The sequence below is a fragment of the Dipodomys ordii genome, unplaced genomic scaffold (genome assembly GCF_000151885.1).
Source record: "Dipodomys ordii isolate 6190 unplaced genomic scaffold, Dord_2.0 Scaffold159, whole genome shotgun sequence".
In the NCBI taxonomy this organism is placed as follows: Eukaryota; Metazoa; Chordata; class Mammalia; order Rodentia; family Heteromyidae; genus Dipodomys; species Dipodomys ordii.
Window position 1 is genome coordinate 1,524,596 of NW_012267375.1, and position 26,131 is coordinate 1,550,726.

At 43.8% G+C, this 26,131-nt stretch overlaps 1 protein-coding gene across 1 annotated transcript in view; it reads left to right on the plus strand.

The window, feature by feature from the left end:
• Dip2a (DIP2 disco-interacting protein 2 homolog A (Drosophila)) overlaps positions 1-26,131 on the plus strand; it is a 118,169-nt gene that overhangs the window by 67,425 nt on the left and 24,613 nt on the right. The window contains exons 6-20 of the mRNA XM_013032906.1: positions 2,144-2,263; positions 3,629-3,826; positions 6,861-6,952; positions 9,523-9,633; positions 11,165-11,288; positions 11,592-11,701; positions 12,239-12,341; positions 13,800-13,864; positions 14,010-14,103; positions 15,035-15,154; positions 16,419-16,533; positions 18,035-18,174; positions 20,771-20,907; positions 21,348-21,428; positions 22,303-22,430. Of these exons, the coding sequence (XP_012888360.1) occupies positions 2,144-2,263; positions 3,629-3,826; positions 6,861-6,952; positions 9,523-9,633; positions 11,165-11,288; positions 11,592-11,701; positions 12,239-12,341; positions 13,800-13,864; positions 14,010-14,103; positions 15,035-15,154; positions 16,419-16,533; positions 18,035-18,174; positions 20,771-20,907; positions 21,348-21,428; positions 22,303-22,430 (1,738 nt within the window). The remainder of the gene's footprint in view (positions 1-2,143; positions 2,264-3,628; positions 3,827-6,860; positions 6,953-9,522; positions 9,634-11,164; positions 11,289-11,591; positions 11,702-12,238; positions 12,342-13,799; positions 13,865-14,009; positions 14,104-15,034; positions 15,155-16,418; positions 16,534-18,034; positions 18,175-20,770; positions 20,908-21,347; positions 21,429-22,302; positions 22,431-26,131) is intronic.

Genomic DNA, 26,131 nt, shown 5'->3' on the forward strand with positions numbered 1-26,131 from the left:
CTCAGCACCACATAAGCAAAAAGAAAAAAGCTGGAAGTGGCGCTGTGGCTCAAGTGGTAGAGCACTAGCCTTGAGCTGAAGAGCTGAGGGACAGTGCCTAGGCCCAGAGTTCAGGCCCCACGACTGGACCCCCCCAAAAAAATAAAATAAAATAAACTGCAAGCTGTTTTTTTTTAAAAGCTCAATAAATTCAACTTTCTACCTAGATGAATCAAGATAAAAAGGATGAGGCAGCGCAAGGATGCTCATATTTCCACACTAATAGAGGTTCTAGCCAGCACAATTGGGCAAGGAAAAAAAAAGGCATCAAAATTGCCAGTTATCAGTGGCTCATGCCTATAATCCTAGCTACTCAGAAGATTGAGATCTGAAGATGGTGGTTCAAAACCAGCCCAGGCAGGAAAGTCAGTGAGACTCTTAATCTCCAATTAATCACAGAAATATCTGGAGTGGTGCTATAGCTCAAGTGTGCTAGCCTTGAGCAAAAGGAGCTTAGGGACATCACCCAGACCCAGAGTTAAAGGCCCAGGACTGACACAAAAAAGGAAAAGGCATCTAACTTGCTAAAGCCGATAGTAGAATCTTGTATGTGGAAAATCTCTTAAGATTACAAACACACATACACAGAATGAATAAATGAATTCTCAAAGTAGCCATCATGCAACAATCTCTGTCTATTAACAGAAACAGTCTGCAAGAGAGAACTTAAATATTATTTAAAGGCAAAGGCAAAGTTCAACAAAATAAACACCAGGAAGCTGGTACTTAAAAGGGGTGGAGTAGAGTCAAAGGGAAAAGGGTGAATGAATGGAGAAGTGGAAGAAAATATAGTGAAGAATCCAATGTATGTCCTACAAAATTAAGAAGAGTGAGGAAAGGTATGGTCAGGGAGGGATGGATGAGAATGTTGAAAGGGATGACATTGATCAAGATGTATTATATTAGCTGGGCGCTGGTGGCTTATACCTGTAATCCTAGCTACTTAGGAGCTTGAGATCTGAGGATCATGGTTCAAAGCCAGCACAGACAGGAAAGTTTGTGAGACTCTTACTTACAATTAACCACCAGAAAATGGGAAAGTAGTGCTGTGGCTGAAGGTGATAGAGCGCTAGCCTTGAGCAAAACAGCTCAGAGACAGCATCTAGGCCCCAAATTCAAGCTCTATGACCAACAAAAAAAAGGGGGGGAGGGGCTGGGAATGTGGCTTAGTGGTAGAGTGGTTGCCTAGCATGCATGAAGCCCTGGGTTCGATTCCTCAGTACCACATACACAGAAAAAGCCAGAAGTGGTGTTGTGGCTGAAAGTGGTAGAGTGCTAGTCTTGAGCAAAAGAAGCTCAGGGACAGAGTCCAGACCCTGACTGGCAAAAAAAAAAAAAAGAAAAAAAAGAAAAACAAAAGGCTGAGCTTGTGAAGTGGTAGAGCACTAGCCTTAGGTGAAAAAGCTCAGGGATGGTGCCCATGTACCGAGTTCATGCCCCCCTACTGACAGAAAAGAAAAAAAGAGAAAGGATGAGCCCGATGAGGGCAAACTCTTACATGTACATGTTTGTTTTGGTGACATCTTTTCTCTCAGAACAGAACAGTTTTTCTTAAGAACTACTGAAGAGACCACAGAGCTTTTGTGTTAGATGCATCCTTTACCATATTAGAAATTAAAATTAATTAAGTGAATCTATTTAAAACCAATAAGAAGTTCATGTTTATATAAATAACCCATACTTATAGACAAAGAATTTCCAAAACAATAAACATTGATGAGAACCAACTTGTGTGTCCTGTGCTTTATCTTGGCTGACAGAGAATCTGAGTTATTCATCTGATTTATATCACAGGCATGTGGTCTCTTCAGCAGGGCAAAAAAAGCAAATGACATCTTGGTCTTGATTTCATGAGTCCTAAAAGGGTCTTAAGCACCCTCTGTGTATCTCTGGACCACTTTGAAAATTGCTAGCTTGGAAAAGTACCTTTTTCTTGAAAGGCATTTAGTAAGTGCTTATTTGAATGAATAAAGTCCAAGACAACTCGTCTGATGGGCCAACTCTGGCTGGATTTGTGAACTCTGGTACACCGGAGTGGTTTACTCTCACGCCTTCAGGTGTAGCATGTGACAACGCTAGTCCCTCTCTGCTTTCCCTGTGACAGGTGTCCCTGTGAACAGCAGAGTGTCCTCCAAAATCCAGCAGCTGTTGAACACTTTGAAGAGGCCAAAACGCCCTCCTCTGAAGGAATTCTTTGTGGATGATTTTGAAGAGTTGTTGGAAGGTAGAGTTCTCTGGCGTCCATGTTTTTGTGAGCATTGTAACCATACTGTCTGAACACACAAGCAAAGGTACATCGTGTGTGATGTACATAAAGGCATTTATGTTGTTGCATGCTGCAACATTGTGCATTGGTGAGTACAGACCCGCACAGGCTGCTTCCTTTACATGAGCAAGGAGAAAATTCATGACTCAGATTAGTGACTTAGCTATTCTTCAACATCTGATCCAGCGGTTAGCAGCTCATAAAAATCCTGCTAATGTTTCACTTAATTTACATTTTTTTCCAGCAAGGATTTTAGTGTAGCAGGGTTAAAGCAGGAAGAAGTGGGAAAGTGGGAAGCATTTTCTGTTCCCATGAAAGAAATGGGAGTTAGGCTTCCATTATTTACATTTTTTATTTAAACTTTTAAGTCTGAAATACTTACCTTTCCGTGGTTTTAATGTGTTCAGTTTCCAGCTTAGGTTTGATGCCTTTTTATTATTTTATCCTGTCATTTTTTAGAGTCTCATAGCATGAATGCTTCTTAGAGCAGTCTTACCTTTTCTCTCCTTTTCCATCAGCTTTGTTGGAAAAGTCTTTAACACTAGGACAAATTTGAGTACCTAGCCATTGGAGCAAAGACTATTATTTTCCTTTTGAATGGCAGTTGTCCGAAGTACAAGTTCTGCCTGCTTTGGTCCTATGTGGGCTGGTCCCTGGAACCAGGCTTCCAAGCCTGAAGCTGTCCTCACCCACTGAACCGAGACATTGGGTGCTGGGTGCCACAGTCTAGACCCAAGGGTCTAGAAATGCTATCCTGTTGTCAGCCATATCATATATGGTGGCAGTTACAGAAAGGTGGATTGTTTTTATTTCAAAACAATCATTGTTCATGAGTGAATTGCTATTATTTGGTCTGTGTCTAAGATATTGATAAATCTAAGCAAATATTTATAAATTTTTTATAGTCAAAATTAAAAACAAATCAAAGTATGGATTCTTAAAAACAGAATGTGTAAGCCACGTGCTGGTGGTTCATGCCTATACTCCTAATTACTCAGGAGGTTAAGATCTGAGCATTGCAGTTCAAACCCAGCCCCGGGCAGGAAAGTCTGTGAAAATTAAACAAATCTGGAAGTAGAGCTGTGGCTCAAATGGTAGAGCACTAATCTTGAGTACAGTTCCTTGAGGTACAGCAACTAAGTAAGCCCTGAATTCAAGTCCCAAGACTGGCACAAAAGAAGGAAACAAAACAAAGCAGAACGTACACACAGTTTTCAGACATGGTGGGTTTGTTTTTTTTTTAATCTTAATTTTTTAAATAAAAGGGAATTTCATTGTGATAACTCCATAAATGTGTACAGTACACTTTGGTTTTGCTTGCAGTTCAACAACCAGATCCAAATCAGCCCAAACCTGAGGGAGATCAAATGGCAGTGCTAAGAGGGGAACCTCTGGCAGTGGGGACTCCCTGGCCCCCGACTCTACTGGCCGCCCTGCAGCACTGGGGCACAACGCAGCCCAAGGCCCCCTGTCTGACTGCCTTGGATACCACAGGAAAGGCCACTTATACCCTCACCTATGGCAAGTATCAGCAGAAAGCATTGCACTTTGTTTATTGGGAAATTATTACACATGCACTGCACCCTGACATACTACCTGGTAAAAGTCCTAAGAAGCAAGCACAGCTGTCAGTCAAGTAGTGTGTGGCCTTGCTTTTGGTGCCCTCCCTCCTGCCAGAGAGGCCATTCATTGGCTGTGATTTTGAGTGTGTGAGTGTGTGTGTGTGAGAGAGAGAGAGAGTATGTGTGTGTGTGTGTGTGTGTGTGTGTGTGTGTATGTATATATATATATATATATTTTTTGCCTGTCCTGGGGCTTGAACTCTGGGCTTGGGCGTTGTCCCTGAGCTTCTTTTATGATCAAGGCTAGCACTCTACCCTTGAGCCACAGCGCCACTTCTGGCTTTTTGTGTGATTAATTAGAGATAAGAGTCACACAGACTTTCCTGCCTGGGCTGGCTTTGAACCACAGTCCTCAGATCACAGCCTTCTGAGCAGCTAGGATTCAGATGTGAGCCACAGCACCCAGTGTATATATAATTCTTAATAATATAGTTGATTTAGTTCTATATTCTTTTGGACTTCGTGCAGTGTATATTTTTTTGTGTTTGGCATCCCTTGATTCCTTACTACATCTTCATGTGTTTTGCAAAGTGAATATTCTCCTGAAAGCAGAAGGCTTGGTGAGATTGGGCTAGCAGTGCCCTTCTAGCATGCACACTCCACACTCCAAAGAAAACCATAGTTCCAGTGTTTGTACACTGGCGCGCCCTGTCTTAAAATCCTGTGAAAACATGATTACATAAAAGGTGCAATTTTGTGTCTATGTCATTTTCTTAGTGTATGAAACTCATCTATGATGCTATGTGAAGTTATTTTATTTTCATAAATGGGCCTTTCCCCCTGTCTGTACTGGAGTGTGAATTCATGGCTTCCTACTGCTAGGCAGTAACTCTCCCATTTGAGCCATATCTCCAGCCCTTTTTGCTTTAGTTATTTTTGGATAGGGTCTGTCATTTTGCTAGGGCTGTTCTTAGACAGCTATTCTCTGATTTACAACTTTTGTGTGTGCCATTGGGCCTGGCTTCATTGTATCTCATGAACTTTTTATCCAGGCTGGCCTTGAACCATGATCTCAATCTCCAACTCCTTAGTACCTGAGATTACAGGTATGAGCCACCTCACCTGGCCAAAATACTTTTGTGTTTGTTTATTTCAGTACTGGGGATTGAAATCTGAGCCTTGAATTGCCCAATCCCCCCAGCCTATGGATGTATATTTCTTAATGAATATACAAGAATTCACTTACGCATTCACTAGGAGGTGGACATTTGGGTTGTTTCTGGTTTGGCTGTTAGGAACAGTGCTGCTGAGATGATACTGGTATGTGTCCCTGAATGCACATCTGTAGGATGAGTTCTTGGAAGTAGCCATGCCATGTTTAGGATAGGGCAGCCCTTGATAGACAAGGGTACTTTCCCAGTATATACCCACCAGTGTGCAGCAACCCCATGCTCCGCTCCCTGAAACTGTCAGCCTTAGAATTGCCAGGGCTACAAATTTGAGCCAATCTAGTGAGATTATAGCGATGTTGTATTGTGGTTTTAATGTACATCTTTTTCATGATTAGATAGGTTGAGATCTATGCATTCATAATCCACTTTGTTGAATGGCAACTCCTTTGTACAACTACTGAAAGATCATAAAAATATATTTTCTTAAAGATTCATTAGGTACACAGTCTTGTCATCTGCAAATAAGGACAGCTTTATTTCTAGTCATTTTACCTCTCCCACCTTCTTACTATATTGACAGAGGTGTTTCATAAAACGTTGCAGGCAGATGACCCTGACCTGCTTCTGCGTCTAGGGGAATTAACCATGATTGTCCTGCTGGGGTTGTAAAGATGCTCTTTATCCTATTAAGGAAGCTTGTTTCCTTTCCCTTGTTTAAACAGGATTTAAAAATCATTTAAAATAACTTTAAAGTCACCAATGATGATCAATTTTGTTCTCTGCTGTGATGATGTTTGCATCTTCATTCTGTTAGTATGACAAATTACGTTGGTTTTCTGTGACTTTCTATTCATGGGGTAATACTGACTTGGCCAAAATATTATTCTTTTGACACATAGCTGGGTTCATTTGGGCAGTGTTTATATATTATAATTCCTAATATCTTGAACTGATCCTACATTTGGCATTGGAATTTTTTCTCATTGATTTCACAGATCCCATAGTTCACAGGAATGTCATGGTGTGGCACTAGGTTAGTATCATTATTAGTGAAATCTGAGTATGAATTTAGAGGACACGGTTGTCAAAATGAATGTGGTTGTGTTACAGGAATTTGAAGGTTTTAAATAATGACGTTTGTGTTCCTTCTTTGCTATACTGCATGGAGTGAGGTTGAGACTGTTATGTGGGGAAGTAGACTTGGATCTGAGGTTCCCGCAGTTTTCACTGCTGTCCCTTGAATTTCCTGTCTCTGTGGTCCTCAGTGGTAGTCCTCAGTTGTGCTTGGTGGTGGGTATGGGTGCTTGTCAGGAGGGACAGTAACCTCACCTTATCTCATGAGCCCAGACCCCAACTCCAGCACTGGTGTAGTAACCATGTAACCATGGGTAGCAAGGTCATGAATTAAATAGAGTAAATGAGTATGTGTCACTCTAATAAGTGATGTCACTGAGGAGTGTCAGTGTCTTGCATTCACAGTTTAGTGTTAATTGAAAAAAGTAGGGTGGAGTATAATTGTACTTCTTGAGAATTAGTGAACATACACATATGCACGTATTTATACCAATGTATAAACATAGAATATGACTTTTTCTGTTGACTTCATTATACCCAAAATTTTCTTTAATAAAATCCTGTTTACGTTTGAATTAAGAAAAATAAATATGTTATTTTAAAAGAAAACATGTTTGTTGCAGAATTATGTAGAATAATTAGTTGGAAAAATGTCTGAAGTTCTGTGTATTATGATTGCTACATTATGTATTAGCTTTTAGTGTCTTACATTTTACACTGCTTAGTGTTTTTATTTTTCTATTTTAGGCAAACTTTGGAGCCGGAGTTTAAAACTTGCTTATACTCTACTCAATAAACTAACTAGTAAAAATGAACCACTACTTAAGCCTGGAGACCGAGTAAGTAACTAGAATGTAGTTTTATTGAAGTAAGCAAAAACAGAGACTTAAAAACCTTGTTTCATGATAGGTATTTGACAGATCTTATGGAACGTTTTAGAACAAGTACAAATCGAGACGAGGAACAAGCAGGGTGGTGGTTGAGCCAGCAGAGGGAGGGAAAGGTATACTTGGTGAAAATGTGAATAGTGTGAGAACCATACCTCTTTGTGTGCAGAATTTAAAGTGAGATTTTACATTTTTTTTATGGTGAGCCTGTAGGAATTCTTATATGTATTTCTTTTGTGCCAGTACAGGAGTTTGAACTCAGGGCTTCGTGCTTGCTCAGCCTTTTTGATCACAGCTGGTACTCTGCCACCTGAGCCCTGCTTGCTTCCATGCTTCTGGGGAATTGTGCTGATCACACATCATGATTTGCCTACCTCTGCCTTCTGGGTAGCTGGGTTTATAGGCACAATCCACTGTATCCAGCTTGTTGGTTGAGATGGAATATCACTAACATTTGGCTGGACTAGCCTCAAACTATATCCTTCCAGTCTTCACCTGAAGTAGCTGATATTATAAGAATACACTACCATGTTCTGTTATATATAACTTTTAATTTGACTAGATATTGTAAAACAAGACAAAGCAGCTAAAAATATTAGGCTGATGGAAAATGGGAAAGGGATAGGAATTTCTTCTGGAAATAAATATTTACCTGTAATGTCTGGAAGCAAAATTGGGGCTTAAAGATTTGTGTGTGAGTGCATGTGTGCATGCTGGTACTGGGGCTTGAACTTGGGGCCTTGAATTCTTGCGTGGCTTTTTGCTGAAGGCTGGTGCTCTCCCATTTGAGCCATACCTCCACTTCCAGCTTTGTGTTGGTTAATTGGAGGTAAGGGTCTCACAGACTTTTCTATCCAGGCTGGTTTTGAACTGCAATCCTCAGATCTCATCCTCCTGAGTAGCTAAGATTACGGTTGTGTGCCACCAGTACCAGGCTGGCTCTTGCTCAGCTTGTTTTTTTTGTTCATTGCTGTTCTGCTTTCAATTGTGTCACTCATCCAGTTCTGAATTTTTTACTGGTTAATTGGCAAAAAGAGTCTTGAGAATATGTCTGCCTGGTCTAGCTTTGACTATGATCCTCATATTTCAGCATCCCATGTAGTTAGGATTATAGGCATGAGCCATGGGTTCCTGTCTTGTGCCTTACGTATTTTTTAAAAAATAACATGTAGTAATAGAAGCATAATATTTAAAGCAGCACAGCCTGGAATTGGAGCATGAACTATCCAAGAGGATAGCATATCTGTGTCATTGTGAACTAACTCTTTTTAGTTTTATTGATTCAAATTGAGGTGGAGGATGAAGTAGCACTGTGCAGCAGAATTGTGCAGCAGCACAATCTGAGGTAGAAGCCAGGAGAGCCTGTGAGACTAAGCGGCTGAAATATCTTGGCTGAGGTTTGGTCTGCTCAGCACCTCCTACAGATATAGTAAAGTCAGGAGAGAAGATTTATTCAACTAAAACGTGGGGTTAGCATTGCTTCTTTTGGAAGCTAGTGTTTTATATAATTTGATTTCTTGATCACTTTTCTTATTGATAAAGGAAACATTGATGGTAGACACGAATAGGAACTGATTCTTGTTTGCTGGGCTCAGCTTAAAGTAGTTTTGTTGCATGTAAAGACTTGTATTTTTAGTAAAGACGTTCCAACTATTTTTGTAAATATTCTTACTGCTACTATAAAGGTTATGTTCAGAGAGACTATAGTTATATAAGTTAGGTAAAAAGTACATTTCTTTGTGCACGTTACCCCTTCCCTAGCACTCTCCCAGTTTTTCCCTCTAGTCCCTACCCACAAATTAATGTATAGTATAGTTAATGTTCACTGTAGTGTCTACTTAGAATCACTGCTGCATTTGTTTACCCTGTTCAAACTATTATTATTATATTTATTTTATTTTATTTTTTGCTGGTCTTAGGGCTTGAACTCTGGGCCTAGGTGCTGTATCTGAGCCCCTTTTGCTCAAGACTAGCGCTCTACCACTTGGGCCAGCTTTTTCTGAGTAGTTTATTAAAAATAAGAGTCTTATGGACTTTTCTGCCTGGGTTGACTTCAAACCATGATCTTCAGATCTCAGCCTCCTAAGTAGCTAGGATTACAGGCATGAGCCACTGGCTCCTGGCCTGGCTCAAACTATTTTTTGAAGTTATATAATAAGGAAATTTAAGGACAAAGAATGAATCTAAGATTAGATTTTTTTTTTTTTGGTTGTGGGGGTTGAACTCTTGGCCTGGGCGCTGTCCCTCAGCTCTTCAGCTCAAGGTTAGAGCCCTACCACTTGAGCCCACAGGCTTTTTTCTTCTTAAGTGGTACTGAGGAATCAAACCCAGGGCCTCATGCAAGGCAAGTACTCTACCACTGAGCCAACTTCCCAGCCCCTAAGATTAGATTTTTAAACTAAATTTAGAAACTGAAATCTAAAATATTTCTGAGTTTCAGGTAGTCAACAGAGATTCTAAAAAGTGAAATAAGTTCAAGTCATTCTTAGGTAATCTTACGGTTTTTCTTTGTACCATTATAGGTGGCGCTTGTGTTTCCAAATAGTGATCCTGTGATGTTCATGGTTGCATTTTATGGGTGTCTTCTGGCGGAGTTGGTTCCTGTCCCAATAGAAGTACCATTAACAAGAAAGGTAGCAAACCTGGGCTAGTCCCAAGGCTGTTGCCTGTAGTTCTCCTCTGAATTTGAGGTGGGATGCAGTGATGTCTCCCTGCTTCTTCACATGGATGTGGCCTAGCAGGTGGCCACTTGAAGAAAGATAGTTACAGGCCAGAACTTTGGAGACTAGTAGACAGTTTGCCTACATACTTTCCCTTGACTTATATGTAGGTATGGGGGAGATACCCAGTTGCAGGCTGGGACATTGCTCACTTGGCAGAAGGCCTGCCTAACGAGTGCTACGTGCTAGGTTTGATTCCCCAGCACCAAAAAAGAATACATGGAAAAAAAGAAAGTCCCCTATTACCTATCTGAATTCCCTAATAGAAACTACATTTCTTTTCTTCTGATGAGAGAAAATGTGTCGTCTGTCAAAATTTTGTTTTATTTGGTCAGAACTTTTATTCAAACCATATGATCATTGATCATTTTAGTTGTAAATAAACAAGATAGGAATTCTCATGTTTGTCTGTTCACTTACATGACAAAAGCAGTTTTTGTCACTGATGAATTACTACCTAGACCTTGCTTGTTATGGATAGCTGTGCTATCTTAGATAAAAATAGTAATCTGATTATTGAAAACATGATTTTAGGAGTAGAGTGGGCATATGTCTTAGAAAGTCTGAATTTTTGACCATTCTAACCTTGTTTTCAGATAATTGTTAATGTGTAATTAATGTTATGCATACAACAAATGCTCAAGAATCCCAAACTAAAGTTTGCATCTCAGTTCATCTCAGGGAGATAATATATAATAGTCATGCATGTAAATTTAGTGATGCTTAGGAAAGAAACTAGAGGTTTATTAAACTTAGATGAAAAAAATGACAAAATTTTGCTGAGGAACATGTTCAAAAGACCTGAGTGAAGAGAAGGTGTTTCTGAGTGGAAATAACTAACCCATGTTAATTAAATGCTTTTAAGTGCCTTAAAAAAAAAAAAACAACTTTGAGAAATTATCTCACTTTCCAGAACGTTGTAGTTACTGCAACAGAAACAAAATTCTTTTTAAATTGTTTTCAATTATTGTCTTTCTTGCCATTGATCAAAACAGTTTATAAATACAATGTACCCTGATCAATGTCAAAACATTCTCAACATTTAAAAGTAATTGCCTTGCCAGGCGCTGGTGGCTCATGCCTGCCATCCTAGCAACTCAGGAGGCTGAGTTCTGAGGATCGAGGTTCAAAGCCAGCCTGGGCAGGAAAGTCTGTGAGACTCTTATCTCCAATAAACCACTAGAAAACTGGAAGTGGCGCTGTGGCTCAAGTGGTAGAGCGCTCGCCTTGAGCTGAAGAGTGCAGGGACAGCGCCCAAGCTAAGAGTTAAAGCCCCACGACAGACCAAAAAAAAAATTGCCTTATTTTCATAAAAATATAAAAAGATAATAAGATGAAATTGTTCCAGAATTTTAATAGGAGCTCTGTTCTTTCAAGTTGGCCTAAAGCACTAGTAGCTGAGGTTCCTGCTAGAGCCCTGCTTACACGATTTCTGTCTTCTAAGGATGCTGGCAGCCAGCAGGTCGGGTTCTTGCTGGGCAGCTGTGGAGTCACCCTGGCCCTGACTACTGATGCTTGTCAGAAGGGCCTGCCCAAGGCACAGACGGGAGAGGTGGCAACTTTCAAAGGTGAGCCCTCTGGAGGGATTAACAGTCTGTATTCTGTTCCAGAGACTGAACAGTTCAGAGGCTGTGGGTCTTCATCAAAAATGATAACTTGTTCTGGCTTTGGCGAACCTCATTTTTTGTTTGGTTTGCTGTCTCCACATGGGCTGCTAGCCTCATCCACCTGTTAGAGTAAAATGAAATGAGACTAAGACTTGAGTCCCATCGCCTTCCTAGGCTGGCAGCTGCATGTTGGACACAGGCTGTAATTGTGAGGAGCAGAGTCCTCTGGCCCCTGGTAATGCCAGTCCCTGTTTGCCATTACAGGTTGGCCCCCACTTTCTTGGCTGGTGATTGATGGGAAGCATCTGGCCAAGCCCCCCAAGGACTGGCACCCTCTGGCCCAAGACGCAGTGGCTGGGACTGCCTACATTGAGGTAAGGGTCCTTACTTGGCATACAAGTATAACCCCATAGCTTAGGTATTGATTCTCATAAGAAGATAGCTGCTTTATATTATCTATAACCTAGAAATAAGAAAAATTATATAGAACCTTACTTGATCCTTTCAGGTTATGCTCTGACCTAATTCCTCCCTAATTGACTCCTCTGGGAAACAAACAGATGTCCATGGTATAAAGTACTCTAGAGTTAACCATGAAAAGAAGATGACCATAGTTTCTGGGTGCTGATGAATCACCTCTGTCATCCTAACTACTCAGGAAGCTGAGATCTGAGGATCATGGTTTCAAGCCAGCCCAAGCAGTAAAGTCCATGAGACTCTTATCTCCAACGAACCAGCAGAAAGCCAAATGTGGAACTGTGGCTCAAGTGGTAGCATAAGCCTTGAGCAAAACTCAGGGACAGTACCCAAGCCCTGAGTTCAAGCCCCCGGACTGCCTTAACCTTCAGTCTGTCCTCATGGCTTTAGATACCACATAATGTTATTTTTTGTTTTCCCTTGACATCTTACAGTATAAAACAAGCAAAGAAGGCAGCACAGTAGGGATCACGGTGTCCCACGAGTCCCTGCTGGCTCAGTGCCAGGCTCTGACCCAGGCCTGTGGGTACTCAGAAGGTAAGGGCCCTCACATCCATGACGTGGCTCATCCTGCTTGCATTGGTGCCTGACATACACACCTGCTGTCACCCCATAACTCATTCTGTATGTAGCACATTTACCCTGACCAGAACCTCTGACTCTTACCCAGTGGTACCAGGCATCGTGCGCCCATGTTCACTTTCTCTCTCTAGTGTGTGCTCAGGGCTATGAACTTGTGCTGGGCTGGCTGAGTGAGAGCCTTTCCACCCAGGGTAGTTTCAGTAATGCTGCATATACCAATGCCATGAACATGAAAATTCAGCAGTAATTTATTGATACAATGACTGATTCAATCAGTGATGCCTGAAGTCAGCACATTTTTCAGTATGACAAGTAGAACACATTCTTCATAGGACAATATTTTTGGTCCTTGCCACACAAGTCTTTAGCCATATCTACAAACTACCTCTTGAATTTAAACCATCAATGTTTTAGATACTATACTACAATATTCGATTTTACTTTCTAGTTTGTTCAACGTTAGTATTTCAATGTAAGAAAACTAATCCATTTTTAGTTTTAAAAATATTTTACACTGTACCCCATACACATACATAATTATATATAATTATAAATATAAAGGTTAATTTACAGAATGCCTGTAGACATGGCTTAAGCTTCATTCATGTTATACTTACATTGAATGCGTCTTTATGGTCATTGACTGTCTCTCGTTGTAATAGGGACCGCTCCCAATTTATCATTAATTCTGTAAATTAACCTTTATATTTATAATTATAGTTGATGACATGAAGCCAGAGACATTCTTATTCAGACCCCACGGTGTCTGCCTCACCTCTTGGAAGGCAACAGGACCTTCCTGATCACTGTCTCTGGTGTACCTGGTGTGGCTGTGATTGTGAGAGGGTTGCCATGTTTGCCTGTGGTCCTGACCCGTGTGAGACTGCAGCTGAAGGATACGTCAGCACACTGAGCAGAGGGCAATGTGGGCATAGCAATTGCCACCCTGAACCAGAAAATGAATGCAGAGTGGTATTCTGAAGAGTGACAGAAGCCACCACTTTGTAGATAGAAGATGTAGGAATACAACCAATGGGTATGAGACTCTGTGGTTCTGCATATAAAGCAAGAATGTCCTCAGCAATTTCTTGTCCCACCTCTTAGTTCTGAAATGTTCATTCAAAGCATAGTGATAGTATATAGCAACGTACATGTGGTTTCTACAGTATATAATATTCCCTGTATTTTCAGGATCATGACCAGCATAGTTCTCTATTCCTATCCTATATGCTTCCCATATTCAAATAGACAACCAAACTTAGTGATAAATAAGTACATAGTATTTGAAAGTGGTATTTCTGTATTCTAAAATTCTGACATGCTGGTGGTAACAGTCATTTCAGAATTTCTATTGAAAACTCATAGGGCTACTGAAGAGCTGCTCACTGGTTTAATTTTTTTGTTTGCTTTCAGCTGAAACGTTAACAAATGTACTGGACTTCAAAAGGGATGCTGGTCTGTGGCATGGTGTGTTAACAGTGAGTGCCGTTTGCTAATGACTGGTTTCAAAACAAGAGATGAGCTAAGTCCATGAAATAATGGCATGAGGGCACATTGTTTTGTGGGTTTTTTTCCTAAAGTGACTAGTCCTTGCCCCTGAGACAGTGTATTTCCCTCCCTCAGAGCGTCATGAACAAGATGCACGTGGTCAGCATCCCATATGCACTGATGAAGGTCAACCCCCTCTCCTGGATTCAGAAAGTGTGCTCCTATAAAGGTACCTGAAGTCGGCCCCCACTTGCCTCACCCTTCTTCAAAGAAATCTTTGCTGATAACTGATGATTAAGAAAAAAATAAAGGCAACTTGCAGAAGTGCGGACTCATCAGTGTGGACTGATGAGCTCTGGAGCCTTATGGAATCTGCTGGGCTTTTAAGCCAGCAAGTCCATGCAAGGCCTGGCAGGCATTTGCAAACCAATAATTGAGCTCTTTTCTGCAGGACCAAGACTCCTTATTTTGTTCTTCTGAAGTTATTTACCACCACATCAGCATCAACCCTAGTATCCATAGTGGAACTCAACAGCCCTCAGTGCACTGACTCACGCTGAGCAGCCTGTGTGTCTGTGTTCTACCTGTGCTGGTGATAGTGTATCTCCTGCAAGTCAGCCTCTAAAATCGAACCAGGTGTAGCTCTCTGCGGGCATCCTGTTCCATGGAGGAAAACAGAGCCCGGTGGAAGGGATAGCACTCACTAGACCCTGCATACTGCTCAGCACACAGCCAAATTGAAGGTTGAGTTTTCCGTTTAATTCCCGGGTGTTTCTCACCTCATGAACTAGAGGCTTCCAGCATCTTGTAGGCCAGGTGCTATGCTGGTATGGGCAGTACAGGACATCTTTAAACCAGGGGAGTACCTTTAGAAGGGACAGATGGCATGAGGTAAAACAGTCTGATATGTAAAGAGGTAGACACAACTTCTGACTGAAAAAAAGGAAAAAAGACTGAAAAAAGGTCTCAGTGTATTATATCCACATAATCTCAAAGTGGAATTAGGGGTGTTTGGATAGGTTAGGTCACACGTGGGAGAGAGAGCTGCAGAGAGAGCGTCACCCTGGAGAACAGGTCTGCTCCCCTGCTCCTCTGCATGTGGCGACATGCATGCATATCTAGGAGTGTGAGGGTTGTGACACAAGGACATCTCTCTGCAGCTCAGACAGCCCTGGTGAAGTCCCGAGACATGCACTGGTCTCTTCTGGCACAGCGAGGTCAGAGGGGCGTCAGCCTCAGCTCTCTGCGCATGCTGATTGTGGCCGACGGTGCAAACCCATGTGAGTAGACCCTTGTGATCCAAGGCAGAACTGTGGCATTTCCTCCTGTGAACCTTGACTCACCGATGGACAAGGCCACCCGTTGACACAGAATCTGCTGTATATGTTTGGCCAACCTGTGTTCTGTCAGTGGAGCCCCTTTAGCTGCTCCTCCTGTGTGTCTGAACTAACTGGGCTTGAATGTGAGTGTGAGCTTCCTGGACCCAGGAGTATCCAGGGCCTGGTTCAAGTGCCAGCTAGGGCAGCATCCTTGTATACCACCATTTATCTCCTTTTGCTCTTGTGTTCCCCATCTCTCAGGAGAGCAGGTAAGGCATACAGTACCACCAGAGCCTCTCGTTCCCTTTGTCCACACCTGAACCCAGCAGGACCTTCCTCTGACCTGTGGTGCTGCTCTTCCCATACCCTCACCCTCCCTCCTGCTTGAGCACACGGCTACCCTAGCTCCCTGCCCATCCACCCCACTGTAGGGTATGCAAAGCACACCAGTCAAAGCATGCCACTCCCCTCGAGTGCCTTCTCTGACAGCAAACTCTAGCTTGACACCTATGCCTGGCTCCTGCTCTGTCATGCTGCCAGGGGTACCACATGGCTCTCCTGGCATTAGCCTAAGCACGCAGCTCACCTGCTTTCCTGCATACTGCTCCAACAAATCCATGTACCCTGCTGGGGCAGAAGAGGTTTGTGATGAATCTCTTGGGGTTCTGGAGGCCACAGGGCTGTGCTCCATGGAGCCAAGTCACTGCTTGAGCTTGCCAGCACTAATTGTGATGGGAGCTTCCCGAGATGAGGGGACATCAAGAAGAGGCAGAGCAGTCTGGAGGCAGGGTGCAGATTCCTCAACTCTGAGGCTATGGCCAGGAGCAGACTCTTCACTCCTCACACTGTGGCCCATCCAGTGCCCAGGCCCATTGTTGTTGGGTGGGTGCAGGTTTGGGTCACTGAAGTTCCTAACTGCTCGGCATCTCTTCACTGACCCAGAACCAAAACACAGGAAGGCTGTTCCTGCTGCCTGGGCTAGGAGAAGGCAGGGGAGAGAAGGGCTCAGCGGTAAACAGGCTAGAGAAAAGCCTCCTGTGGGAAGTTTCCCTTCTCTGATGGTTTGGAGATACATGGTATGTGCTTCATCCCTGCTGGCTAGGTGTGTGTTCCTGAGTTACAGCAGTGTTCTTTCGTACTCTGGGCTCGCTGGGGTCAGCTTATTCAGCTGCCCACCCAGTTGTCCCTCTGGATGCCTCTCATGCTCACCCAATGCTTTGTCCAGGGTCAGTGTCCTCCTGTGATGCCTTCCTCAACGTTTTCCAGTCCAGAGGGCTGAGGCCAGAGGTCATCTGTCCCTGTGCCAGTTCCCCTGAAGCCTTGACTGTCGCCATCCGCAGGTACCTGATTGTCTTCTGCATCCTATACAGCTGAATTGCCTGAGCACCAAGTTTGTGATCCCTTTTCCTAAAGCAGAGCCTGCCCCATGGCAGCATTCAGGCTGCAACAGTGAGGTGGGTCAAACCACGGCCACGCATGCTCCCCCGCCCCTCACTCCTGCCTGATTGAGCTTGCACAGGAATTAGGTAGTAGCTTCCTAGCTAGATTCTCGATTCTTGGGGAGTGCTGGCAGGTTATTTTATTAGGCGTTTCTTTCCAGATTATCTTTCTCCACAGTAAATGTTATAACTGAGGAACTTTATCTGTGCAGGTCAGCCAGAGGGGCTCATTGTCTTGCCTAGAGGAGGGTCCAGCCTTCTGTGCGTGGCCGTAGCACTCACACAACCATTTCTTTTGAGTCACCCGTGCAGTACATCAGGGAACACAAGGGACTCAGCCCCAGTGTCTTTGTTCCTGGGCCTTGGGCTCCTCATGTGGTCCTGCAGGCCACATATGGGCATCTTGGGTCCCTCTCCCCTCTAGTCATCTCCAGTGCACTCTCATTGGCCCCGTCTCTGAGTCTGTTCCAGGGGGTTTTGGGCCATGTGCTCACAACTGAGGGTCCATCTAGAAGTTAACTTTTTACCTTCAACACAGCAACTACAAAGTCACCCCAGATGTGGTTTTTAAAGTTTTATAGTTACATATTCACAGTTGGTGTGGTCTTACAAATATGCAAGCATTAAGTAACCCTAAATTTTAGTAACTTAGCATTAGAAGGGACCCTCACCCTTCCCAACTAAGTCATTCCTCACTCATTTGTTCTACCGGAGTTCACTTACTTGTGCTGCAAAATAAGTTATCCCCAAACTTAGTGGCTTAATATAGCAGTGGGGTGGGGGGCGGTGGGGAGGGCATTTCCTTTCTAACTTTTATGTGGGCTAAGATTGGAAGGGCCATGTGATATTCAGGGAGATGGTGTCTGACAGACCCTGTGGGTCTGTACAAGCTCTGCCTGTGCTCAGCCTCAGGGCCGCTCCTTTGGAGTGAGCTGGTGTAGGCTTCCTCACAGAGTAGTGACTCAGTCAGGCATTCTGCTCACCTTGGACTCCAGACCAGCATCTCAGGATACCCTGAATCTACTACTTTAATGGTCTGCCGTAAAAGTCACAGTGTCACTTTTCCTGCATACGTAGGCCTGCTTGCTGATGGGAGGTGTGTGGAAGGTACACCGCTGTGGGGCACTGCTTTACAAAGCTGTCCAGAGAGCTGATAGGAGGAGCATGGAGCACATTCATCAAAGGGCAGCAGTTTGCAGACAGTGACCTGAGGGCTGGTGGAAAGAGTGTGTGTCGAGGGTAAACAGTTGAGAGTCAGTGGTTTGCAGAGAGTGACCTGAGAGCTTTAGAACACACAGTCATCACAAGTTGATTGTGCAGAGCAAGTGCTTCAGTGTGGAGCGAAGACAGTCACTTGGCCATCTCCCCAGGCCATCAGCCCGATGCTGCTCTTGTCTTCTAGGCCACCAGATCTGGGAGGACCTCCTCCAAGGAAAGCTGTGCTTTCAATGAGTGGCCTGAGCTATGGTGTGATCAGAGTTGACTCGGAGGAAAAGCTGTCAGTCTTAACTGTCCAGGATGTTGGCCAGGTGATGCCCGGAGGTAAGGACCCACCTCAGCACACCTGCATGCCACGTTGTTCACCTATAGTAAGCTCGCAGTTGCTCCAGCTCTGCAGTCATAGTCTTGAAGCAAACATGTACATAAAAGTTTTCTCAGCCGGTTGCTCGTGCCTGTAATCCTAGCTACTCAGGAGGCTGAGATCAGAGAATCGCGGTTCAAAGCTAAGCACAGGAAGGAAACTGTGAGACTCTTTTTTTTTGGGGGGGGGTCCAGTCGTGGGGCCTGAACTCTGGGCCCGGGCACTGTCCCTCAGCTCTTCAGCTCAAGGCTAGCGCTCTACCACTTGAGCCACAGCGCCACTTCTGGCTTTTTGCGTATGTGGTGCTGAGGAATCAAACCCAGGGCCTCAGGCATGCAAGGCAAGTGCTCTACCACTGAGCCACCTTCCTAGCCCACTGTGAGACTTTATCTCCAGTAAACCATCAAAAAACCAGAAGTGGCTTTGGGGCTCAAGTGGTAGAGTGCTCGCCTTGAGCTAAAGAGCTGAGGGACAGCGCCCTGGCCCAGAACTGAAGCCCCACGACCAACAAAAAAAAAGAAAAAAGTTTCCTCAAAAGCATTGTGTTTGTAAAATATGTCTTCCACGTTTGTTTCTTCCTTCTGTATTCAGTTTAGAAATAAGCTGAGATTTGCAGGAAATGAAGGCGCCCCTCATACTGCCCTGAATTCACCCTGCTAGTAGCCACCCCATAGCTGTTCCACTCTCCTCCTATGACAACACTTGGAGGATTCATTGGCAGTTCTCTTTCCAGAGACTAATAGAGGCAGGGTGCCATCTTACCCAGTCACCTTAGTCCTAGTGATGTCCAGCTTTGTGCCACAGATATGGCTTCAGAGGCTTTGGGTTGCATATTTGCTCCATAGGCAGCCTTGCTAACGGGCCCTCTGCTACTCTTCTGCTATGGGAGGGACTCCAGAGGGAGGGCTATGGACAATGCTAGACAGCCAAATTGGCCCAGACTAGAGTTTGTATAGCAGGCTGATCCATGATGTGTGCATAGATTGGACTGCTTGATATGAGACTAGTATGAGTTTTAAACTGTGGCTTCTAGCTCTGCCTCTTTATACATATGAGTTACATTTTATCCTATAATTCTACCCCCAAAAGGAGTCATTGGTCTTGTAGAATGCTTGAATATGTGGATAAAATATTTTCAAAAAATAGCAGACGCTGGACATTGGTATCTTACACTGACAATCTGAGCTACTCAGGAGGCTAAGATCTGAGGATCACAGTTAACTACCAAAAAGCTGGAAATGGAGCTGTGAGTAAAAGTGGTTGAGCACTAGCCTTGAACACAAAAGCTCAGACTCTGAGTTTAAGCCCCATGTCTGGCACAAAAGAGCTGGGGTGGAGGAAGTGGGGGCGGGGCAGAGAGGAGACAGACAGACAAGGAAGGAAGAAAATAGTGGAGAGTCAGCTGTGTGGCTGTGATCCCAACAGTCCCAGGAAGATTGGGAATTCAAGGCCAGCCTGGCCTACACATCAGGATTCTGTCTCTTCAAAACAAAACAAAGCAAAAAACCCCACAAAAGCAGCACGTTAGAGAATATTTATCTTCATGACAAAGTACAAGTTACTTGTAAATTGTTACAGGTAATTATTTTGAATAAGTACAAGGGTACTCATATTGTGCTCACTTTATTAGTGTAATATGGATTACAGAGAACACACATGCACTTGCCCCTACCTGCTTGCTCTTTTTTCTGGGCCCCTCCACAGCTCCTGGCTGTGCCCTGCTTGCCTGAACATGACTGACATGGCTATTAGAAGTTTATAATCTCCTACAGCATTCACGTTTACCACAGTGTGAAGTGGATCTGTGCAGTGTGTGCCTTTCTGTGATGTTGGATCTCTCTCTGTGCATACCTAGAGTATTGCTGTGGAGCTAGTGCTGGTGAGGGTAAAGCATTCCCATTGAGTGCCTCCACCTTCTCCATGCTTATAGGAGAGGAAATAATCTGTTGTCCAGGGTTCATTACATGGATGTGGTATACTTCTTAATCTCCTCACGTTGCTGTATTTTCATTTATTTTTTGTGCTGGTCCTGGGGCTTGAACTCAGAGGTGCTGTCCCCTAGCTCAAGGCAACACTCTACCACTTGAACCACAGGTCCACTTTGGCTTTTTGGTGATTAATTGGAGATAAGAGTCTCACAGACTTTACCACTCAGGCTGGCTTTGAAATGTGATCCTCAGATCTCAGCCTCATGAGTAGGTAGGATTACAGGACTGAGCCATGGGTGCCTAGCACATTGCTTTATTTTTAATTTTTTTTTGTGGTCCTAGGGATGCAACCCAGGGCCTTATGCATGGTAGGCAATCAGTTTGCCCAAGTTATAACCAGCCCTAAAATTACTTTAACTAATGTAGAAAAACAGACTAGTTGGACTATGTATTATCTATGTCATAATTCTCCTAAGAACTTGCTGTGTGTCATGCTGGTAAAAAAAAAAAAAAGAACTTGCTGTGTGTGTAATGTCTTGACTCTTTAACTTCAAATATAGAAGTAAATAAATCTTTGTGAATGATCCAGTGAAATACATTTATGATTTTGCATTTGTCTTCTGCTTAGCTAGTGCATGTGTTGTGAAGGTTGAAGGCACTCCTTACCTTTGTAAAACTGACGAAGTTGGGGAGATCTGTGTCAATTCCAGTGCAACTGGGACAGCATACTACGGATTGCTTGGAATCACAAAGAATGTGTTTGAGGTTTGTCCCTCTTCCTGATCTTCATGTTGAAATTTAGTCCCATGCATGTTGAGTAGCACAGAGTACTGCGGGGACTTTTCTACTCAGAAGGAAGAAGGGCCGGGACATCACTACCTAAGTTGGAGTCAATTGTCCTAAATGGCTTTGGCCAGCAAGAAGGCATGATGGCTGTGTCCATGTCGTGATAGTTGTTAGCCTGCTGACACCAGATGCATATCAAGGCATAAAGAACACTCAGGTCCTGCTCAGGTGGCATATCCACCCAGTAATAGTGCAGTCCACCCAAGAAAACAGGCTGTGGAGAGCCAGGGTCCTTGGGAACCCCCTCTTCTCCACAGAACACCACAGGAGTCAACTTGGACCCCATGCAGCACGGGTGGAGCTAAGCTCCCCTGCCTGCCTACTGTGTCTTTCTGATGTCCCTCTCCTTGCTCTGGCAGACTATTCCGGTGACTGTAGGAGGAGCCCCTGTCTCTGACAGGCCTTTCACCAGGACAGGCCTGCTGGGCTTCATTGGGCTGGTAAGTATGTCCTCCCATGCCAGCACCCACATTGGTCTGGTGGTAAGGAATGCCTGGTACTAGACTGATTATCAGATGGAACCCTGCTCCTGTGTCAGCCCCTGGTTTCCCTGTCAACCATGTCAGTCATGTTAACCGCCCCTGCAATTGCTACCCATGAGAAAAAGCCACAGACCTGGGGGGTGAGGGTTTAAAAATTTTTTACACCCATCCTGGGCCCTGGGCACTGTCCCTGAGCTTTATTTATTTATTTATTTTGTTTCAGGTTACAGCTTGAGCTGCACCTCCACTTCTGGCATTTTTTTTTTTTTGGTGATTAATTGTAGATAAGAACTCACAAACGTTCCTGCCTGAGCTGGCTTGGAACCCCAATCCTCAGATCTCAGCCTCCCAAATAGCTAGGATTACAGGTGTGAGCTACTGGCGCCTAACTTTTTATACAAAAACAATAGTGTGGCAGGCATGTGAGTATTCATTGATACTGATGGATACTATTTCAGATGTCCAAAATGTTTTAAGTACCTTTTTTTTTCTTTTGCCAGTCCTAGGGCATGAACTTAGGGTCTGGGCATTGTCCCTGAGCTTCTTTTGCTTAAGGCTAGTGTTCTCTCATAGAACCATAGCTCTACCTCTAGCTTTTTGGGGTTGTTGAATAGAGATTAAGGGTCCTACGGATTTCCCTGCCTGGGCTAGCTTCAAACCTTCATTCGCAGATCTCAGCACAATACTTCTTAGCTTCCAAGCCCTGTGATTCTCCTCCTGTCTAGGGGCCTTATGGCAGGGAGCATTTCTAGTGCTGGACGGTATCTGGAGACCAAGTTGTTGCTGGCTTGTTTGACCTTTCTTGTTAGTCCTGACCACACCTTTTCTTCAGGATAACCTGGTCTTCGTTGTGGGCAAGCTGGATGGCCTGATGGTTGTGGGAGTCCGCAGACACAATGCAGATGACATCGTGGCCACCGCCCTGGCTGTGGAGCCCATGAAGTTTGTCTACAGAGGCAGGTGATGTGCTGCGGATCTCCGCACCACGGGCGTCAGACTCCTCCACTCATTAAAATTTGTGAAGTCTGTGCAGTGAAAGGAAAGTCCAATACAATCTTGTAAACACTACAAATTTCTGTACATCAAAAGCACCTCACAAAAATATGTGAGCAGTGGTAGCAGAGTTAACATCCTCACTGTCTTGAGTCCACTCAGTTCCTTGAGAACAAGGTCCAGGTTTGTAAGTGGGCAAAGAACAAGAAGACCACCAGCTGCAGAGAAAGGGTGAGCTGCCGGGCGCTGGTGGCTCACGCCTGTAATCCTAGCTACTCAGGAGGCTGAGATCTGAGGATCGTGGTTCAAAGCCAGCCAGGGCAGAGAGACCGTGAGACTCCTATCTCCAATAAACCACCAGAAAGTCGGAAGTGGTGCTGTAGCTCAAGTGGTAGAGCACTCACCTTGAGCTGAAGAGCTGAGGGACAAACCAGGCCCAGAGTTCAAGCCCCACGACGGACCAAAAAAAAAAAAAAAAAAGAAAGGGTGAGCAAGGATACAGCAGGTGTCCAGCTTCCTTACGATCTTAGAAATGCCAGTTAAAACAACAGTACTGGGTTTTTCTAAGAAACCCAAAGTAAGGTTTAAGGGAGACACACAACAGTAATCTTTATTGCTCCTGAGACAAAAACCTACCCAGCTTCTCTGCATTTGTGAAGGATCTTAGAGATTCTCATTTTCATTGAGCAAACAGTTGACTTCTGGGGTTGTGGCACAGTACACAGAGGTACCGGGTGGGGGTGGGGGGGTTGTCCTGCTCTTTTTCTTGCTCCTCTCACTTCGGGAGGAAGCCCTTGTCCTGATTGGCCTATTCAGCCAGTTGCGTTTTCTTTACATTTATTCTTATTAGGTGATGCTTTTTGTTACTCAAACCAGGGTACCTATGAGCCAGGCTAGGCCCTCCCTATCTTTGACTGTACTTGAAGAAATCTCCAGGGAATCCTGCCAAGACTTGCCCTTCACAGCAGAAACTGGGACACTGTAGATGAAGGTGTCCCTAGGTCAGATAACCCACACCTGCTTCTGTGGTAAGCCAGGGAGACTGGCCCCAGCCATGACCTCCTGTACCCCAGGAGGCAGGGCCAGCCCAGCTACTCACTTGATGGAATGTGGGGTGACTACATTTGTAAACAGGGGTCTACTGTCCCCACCAGGGAAGCGCTGAAGAACACTAGAACCTTGAAATGAAACCATAGTCAATGGCATTTGTAGGATGTTAGGGAGAGATTAGCAACTTGAGATAATACCAAGAAATTTGAGCAGAGTAACTGTTCAAACAGAGCATAGTTGATGGAATAAATAAAATGAATGCAGAGAATTAACTGATAACATGAAAATTCAGATTAAGAAATGATGCCGCACTAGGCACCAGTGGCTCACATCTATAATCCTAGCTACTAGAATACAGTAGCAGTAATTGTGCTACCTCTGTTCCTACTTGCTATCATACACTAGCTGTAATACAGCTGTCCTAAATTCTGTGTCAGATCTGAGGATTAAAGTTCGAAGCCAGCCTGGGCAGAAAATCCTCTAGACTCTACCTCTAATTAGCCAGCAAATAAAAGTGGACTGGAGGTGTAGCTTAAGTGGTAGTTAGCTGTGAGTGAAAAAGCCAATGAGAATGTACGGACCTGACTTCAAGCCCTAGTATTAGCACATATGTTTAAAAAATGCCAGAAGTAAAAAAAAAAAGAGAAGAAAAAGAATTATGAAGAAGCCAGGCACTGGTGGCTCACATCTGTAATCCTAGCTACTCAGGAGGCTGAGGTCTGAGGATTGCAGTTCAAAGCCAGCCTGAGCAGGAAAGCCTGTGAGACTCTCATCTCCAATTAACCACCAGAAAACCAGAAGTGGCCCTGTGGCTCAAGTGGTAGAATGCTCACCTTGAGCTAAAGAATGCAGAGGCAGTGCTCAGGCCCAGAGTTCAAGACCCATGACTGACAGATTATGAAGAGAGGGATAGGAGAGAAGAAGGGTATCTAGATGGAAGCTCAGAGGAAGTAGAAGGCAGTCTGAGGGCAGTAGGAGGTTAGGGCTCCTGGGCTAGGGAACCAGGTGCACAGGGGCCCTGGCACAGCACGTCTTTGCTCATGGAAAACTATGAAGAAGTTGTGAAGAGCATGACAGGCTTCCCATAATGGATGTCTGAGTAGACATCTTCCCCTTAAGAGGATGATAGGGAAGTAATAGTTAGAGTTTATGTCCATCTAAATTATCACTTAATTATGGAATTCTAATAAAAATACTCTCAGGCATATGAATTTCAGAAGTTTTGTCACAGTAAGATTTATGTTGAGCTGGGCGCCAGTGGCTCACACCTGTAATCCTAGCTACTCAGGAGGCTGAGATCTGAGGATCGCGGTTCAAAGCCAGTCCAGGCAGGAAACTCCATGAGACTCTTACCAGAATGACCAGAAAACCGGAAGTGTCGCTATGGCTCAAGTGGTAGAGTGCTCACCTTGAGCTGAAGAGTGCAGGGACAGCGCCCAAGCCCAGAGTTCATGCCCCACGACCGACACACACACACACACACACACACACACACAGATTTATGTTTCACACACACACACAGATTTATGTTTCACACACACACACACACACACACACACACAGATTTATGTTTCACACACACACACAGATTTATGTTTCACACACACACACAGATTTATGTTGAAAACACTTGGACAAATAATTTAGGAGGTGCTATAGAGTAATGACAGGAGGAAATGAACTAGAAGTAATCAGTTGGATATAACATCCAATGAGTGGTGTGTGTGTGTACATGTGTGTGTCTGCACACACATGCAGACAGGAGAATGACCCAGTTAGAATGACAGATGTAATAGTCTGAGAGTTTGAGGGGTTTCTTATTTTCTGAAGGAAAAGATAGAAATATCAACTCAGTCCAAAAGAAGAAAAAGACAGCACGAAAAGGCTTGATGAATAATGTAAAAGTAAGATAGTATAAGCAAGCCCAAATATATCAGTCACAATAAGCATGAGTGGGTTAACTCATTAGTGAAAGATTTAATCTGTTGTGCTGAAAAATACAATTGAACTTTCAAACAAAACCTGTGCACAGTGAAGTACATTAAATACATTAAGAATAAAAGAATATTTCTTAAAAAATGTGTGCTTAGAGTCAGGCACCATTGACTTATACCTGTAATACCAGCTACTTGGGAGGCTGGGATCAGGAGGCGCGTAGTTTAAGGTCAGCATGGGTAGAAAAGTTTGCCAGACTCCTCAGCCAGTATCTGGGAATGATTTCCGTCATTCTTGCTGCTAGGTTTAAAAAAGTGTGGGGAATAGAGAGATAGCACAAGTTTATGGGAGGGAAAGAATCTGCAGAGGGAAGCATTCATCAAAACTAGAGACTTGCGCCTTGATTACAGGTTAGGGTATTGGTTGTGGATCTAAAGAATAGTAGAGTTGACTGAACTGGGATGGTAGGAAAGTAACTTAATAGATAATGTGTGAAAGGAATTACAGTTGGAGGTAGGGAGGAAGCTAGATTGAGATATCTGTTCAAAGCCCTAATTTGTTTATGGAGTTACTAAATGTGTGTGTGTGTGTGTGTGTGTGTGTGTGTGTGTGATATCTGTTCAAAGCCCTAATTTGTTTATGGAGTTACTAAATGTGTGTGTGTGTGTGTGTGTGTGTGTGTG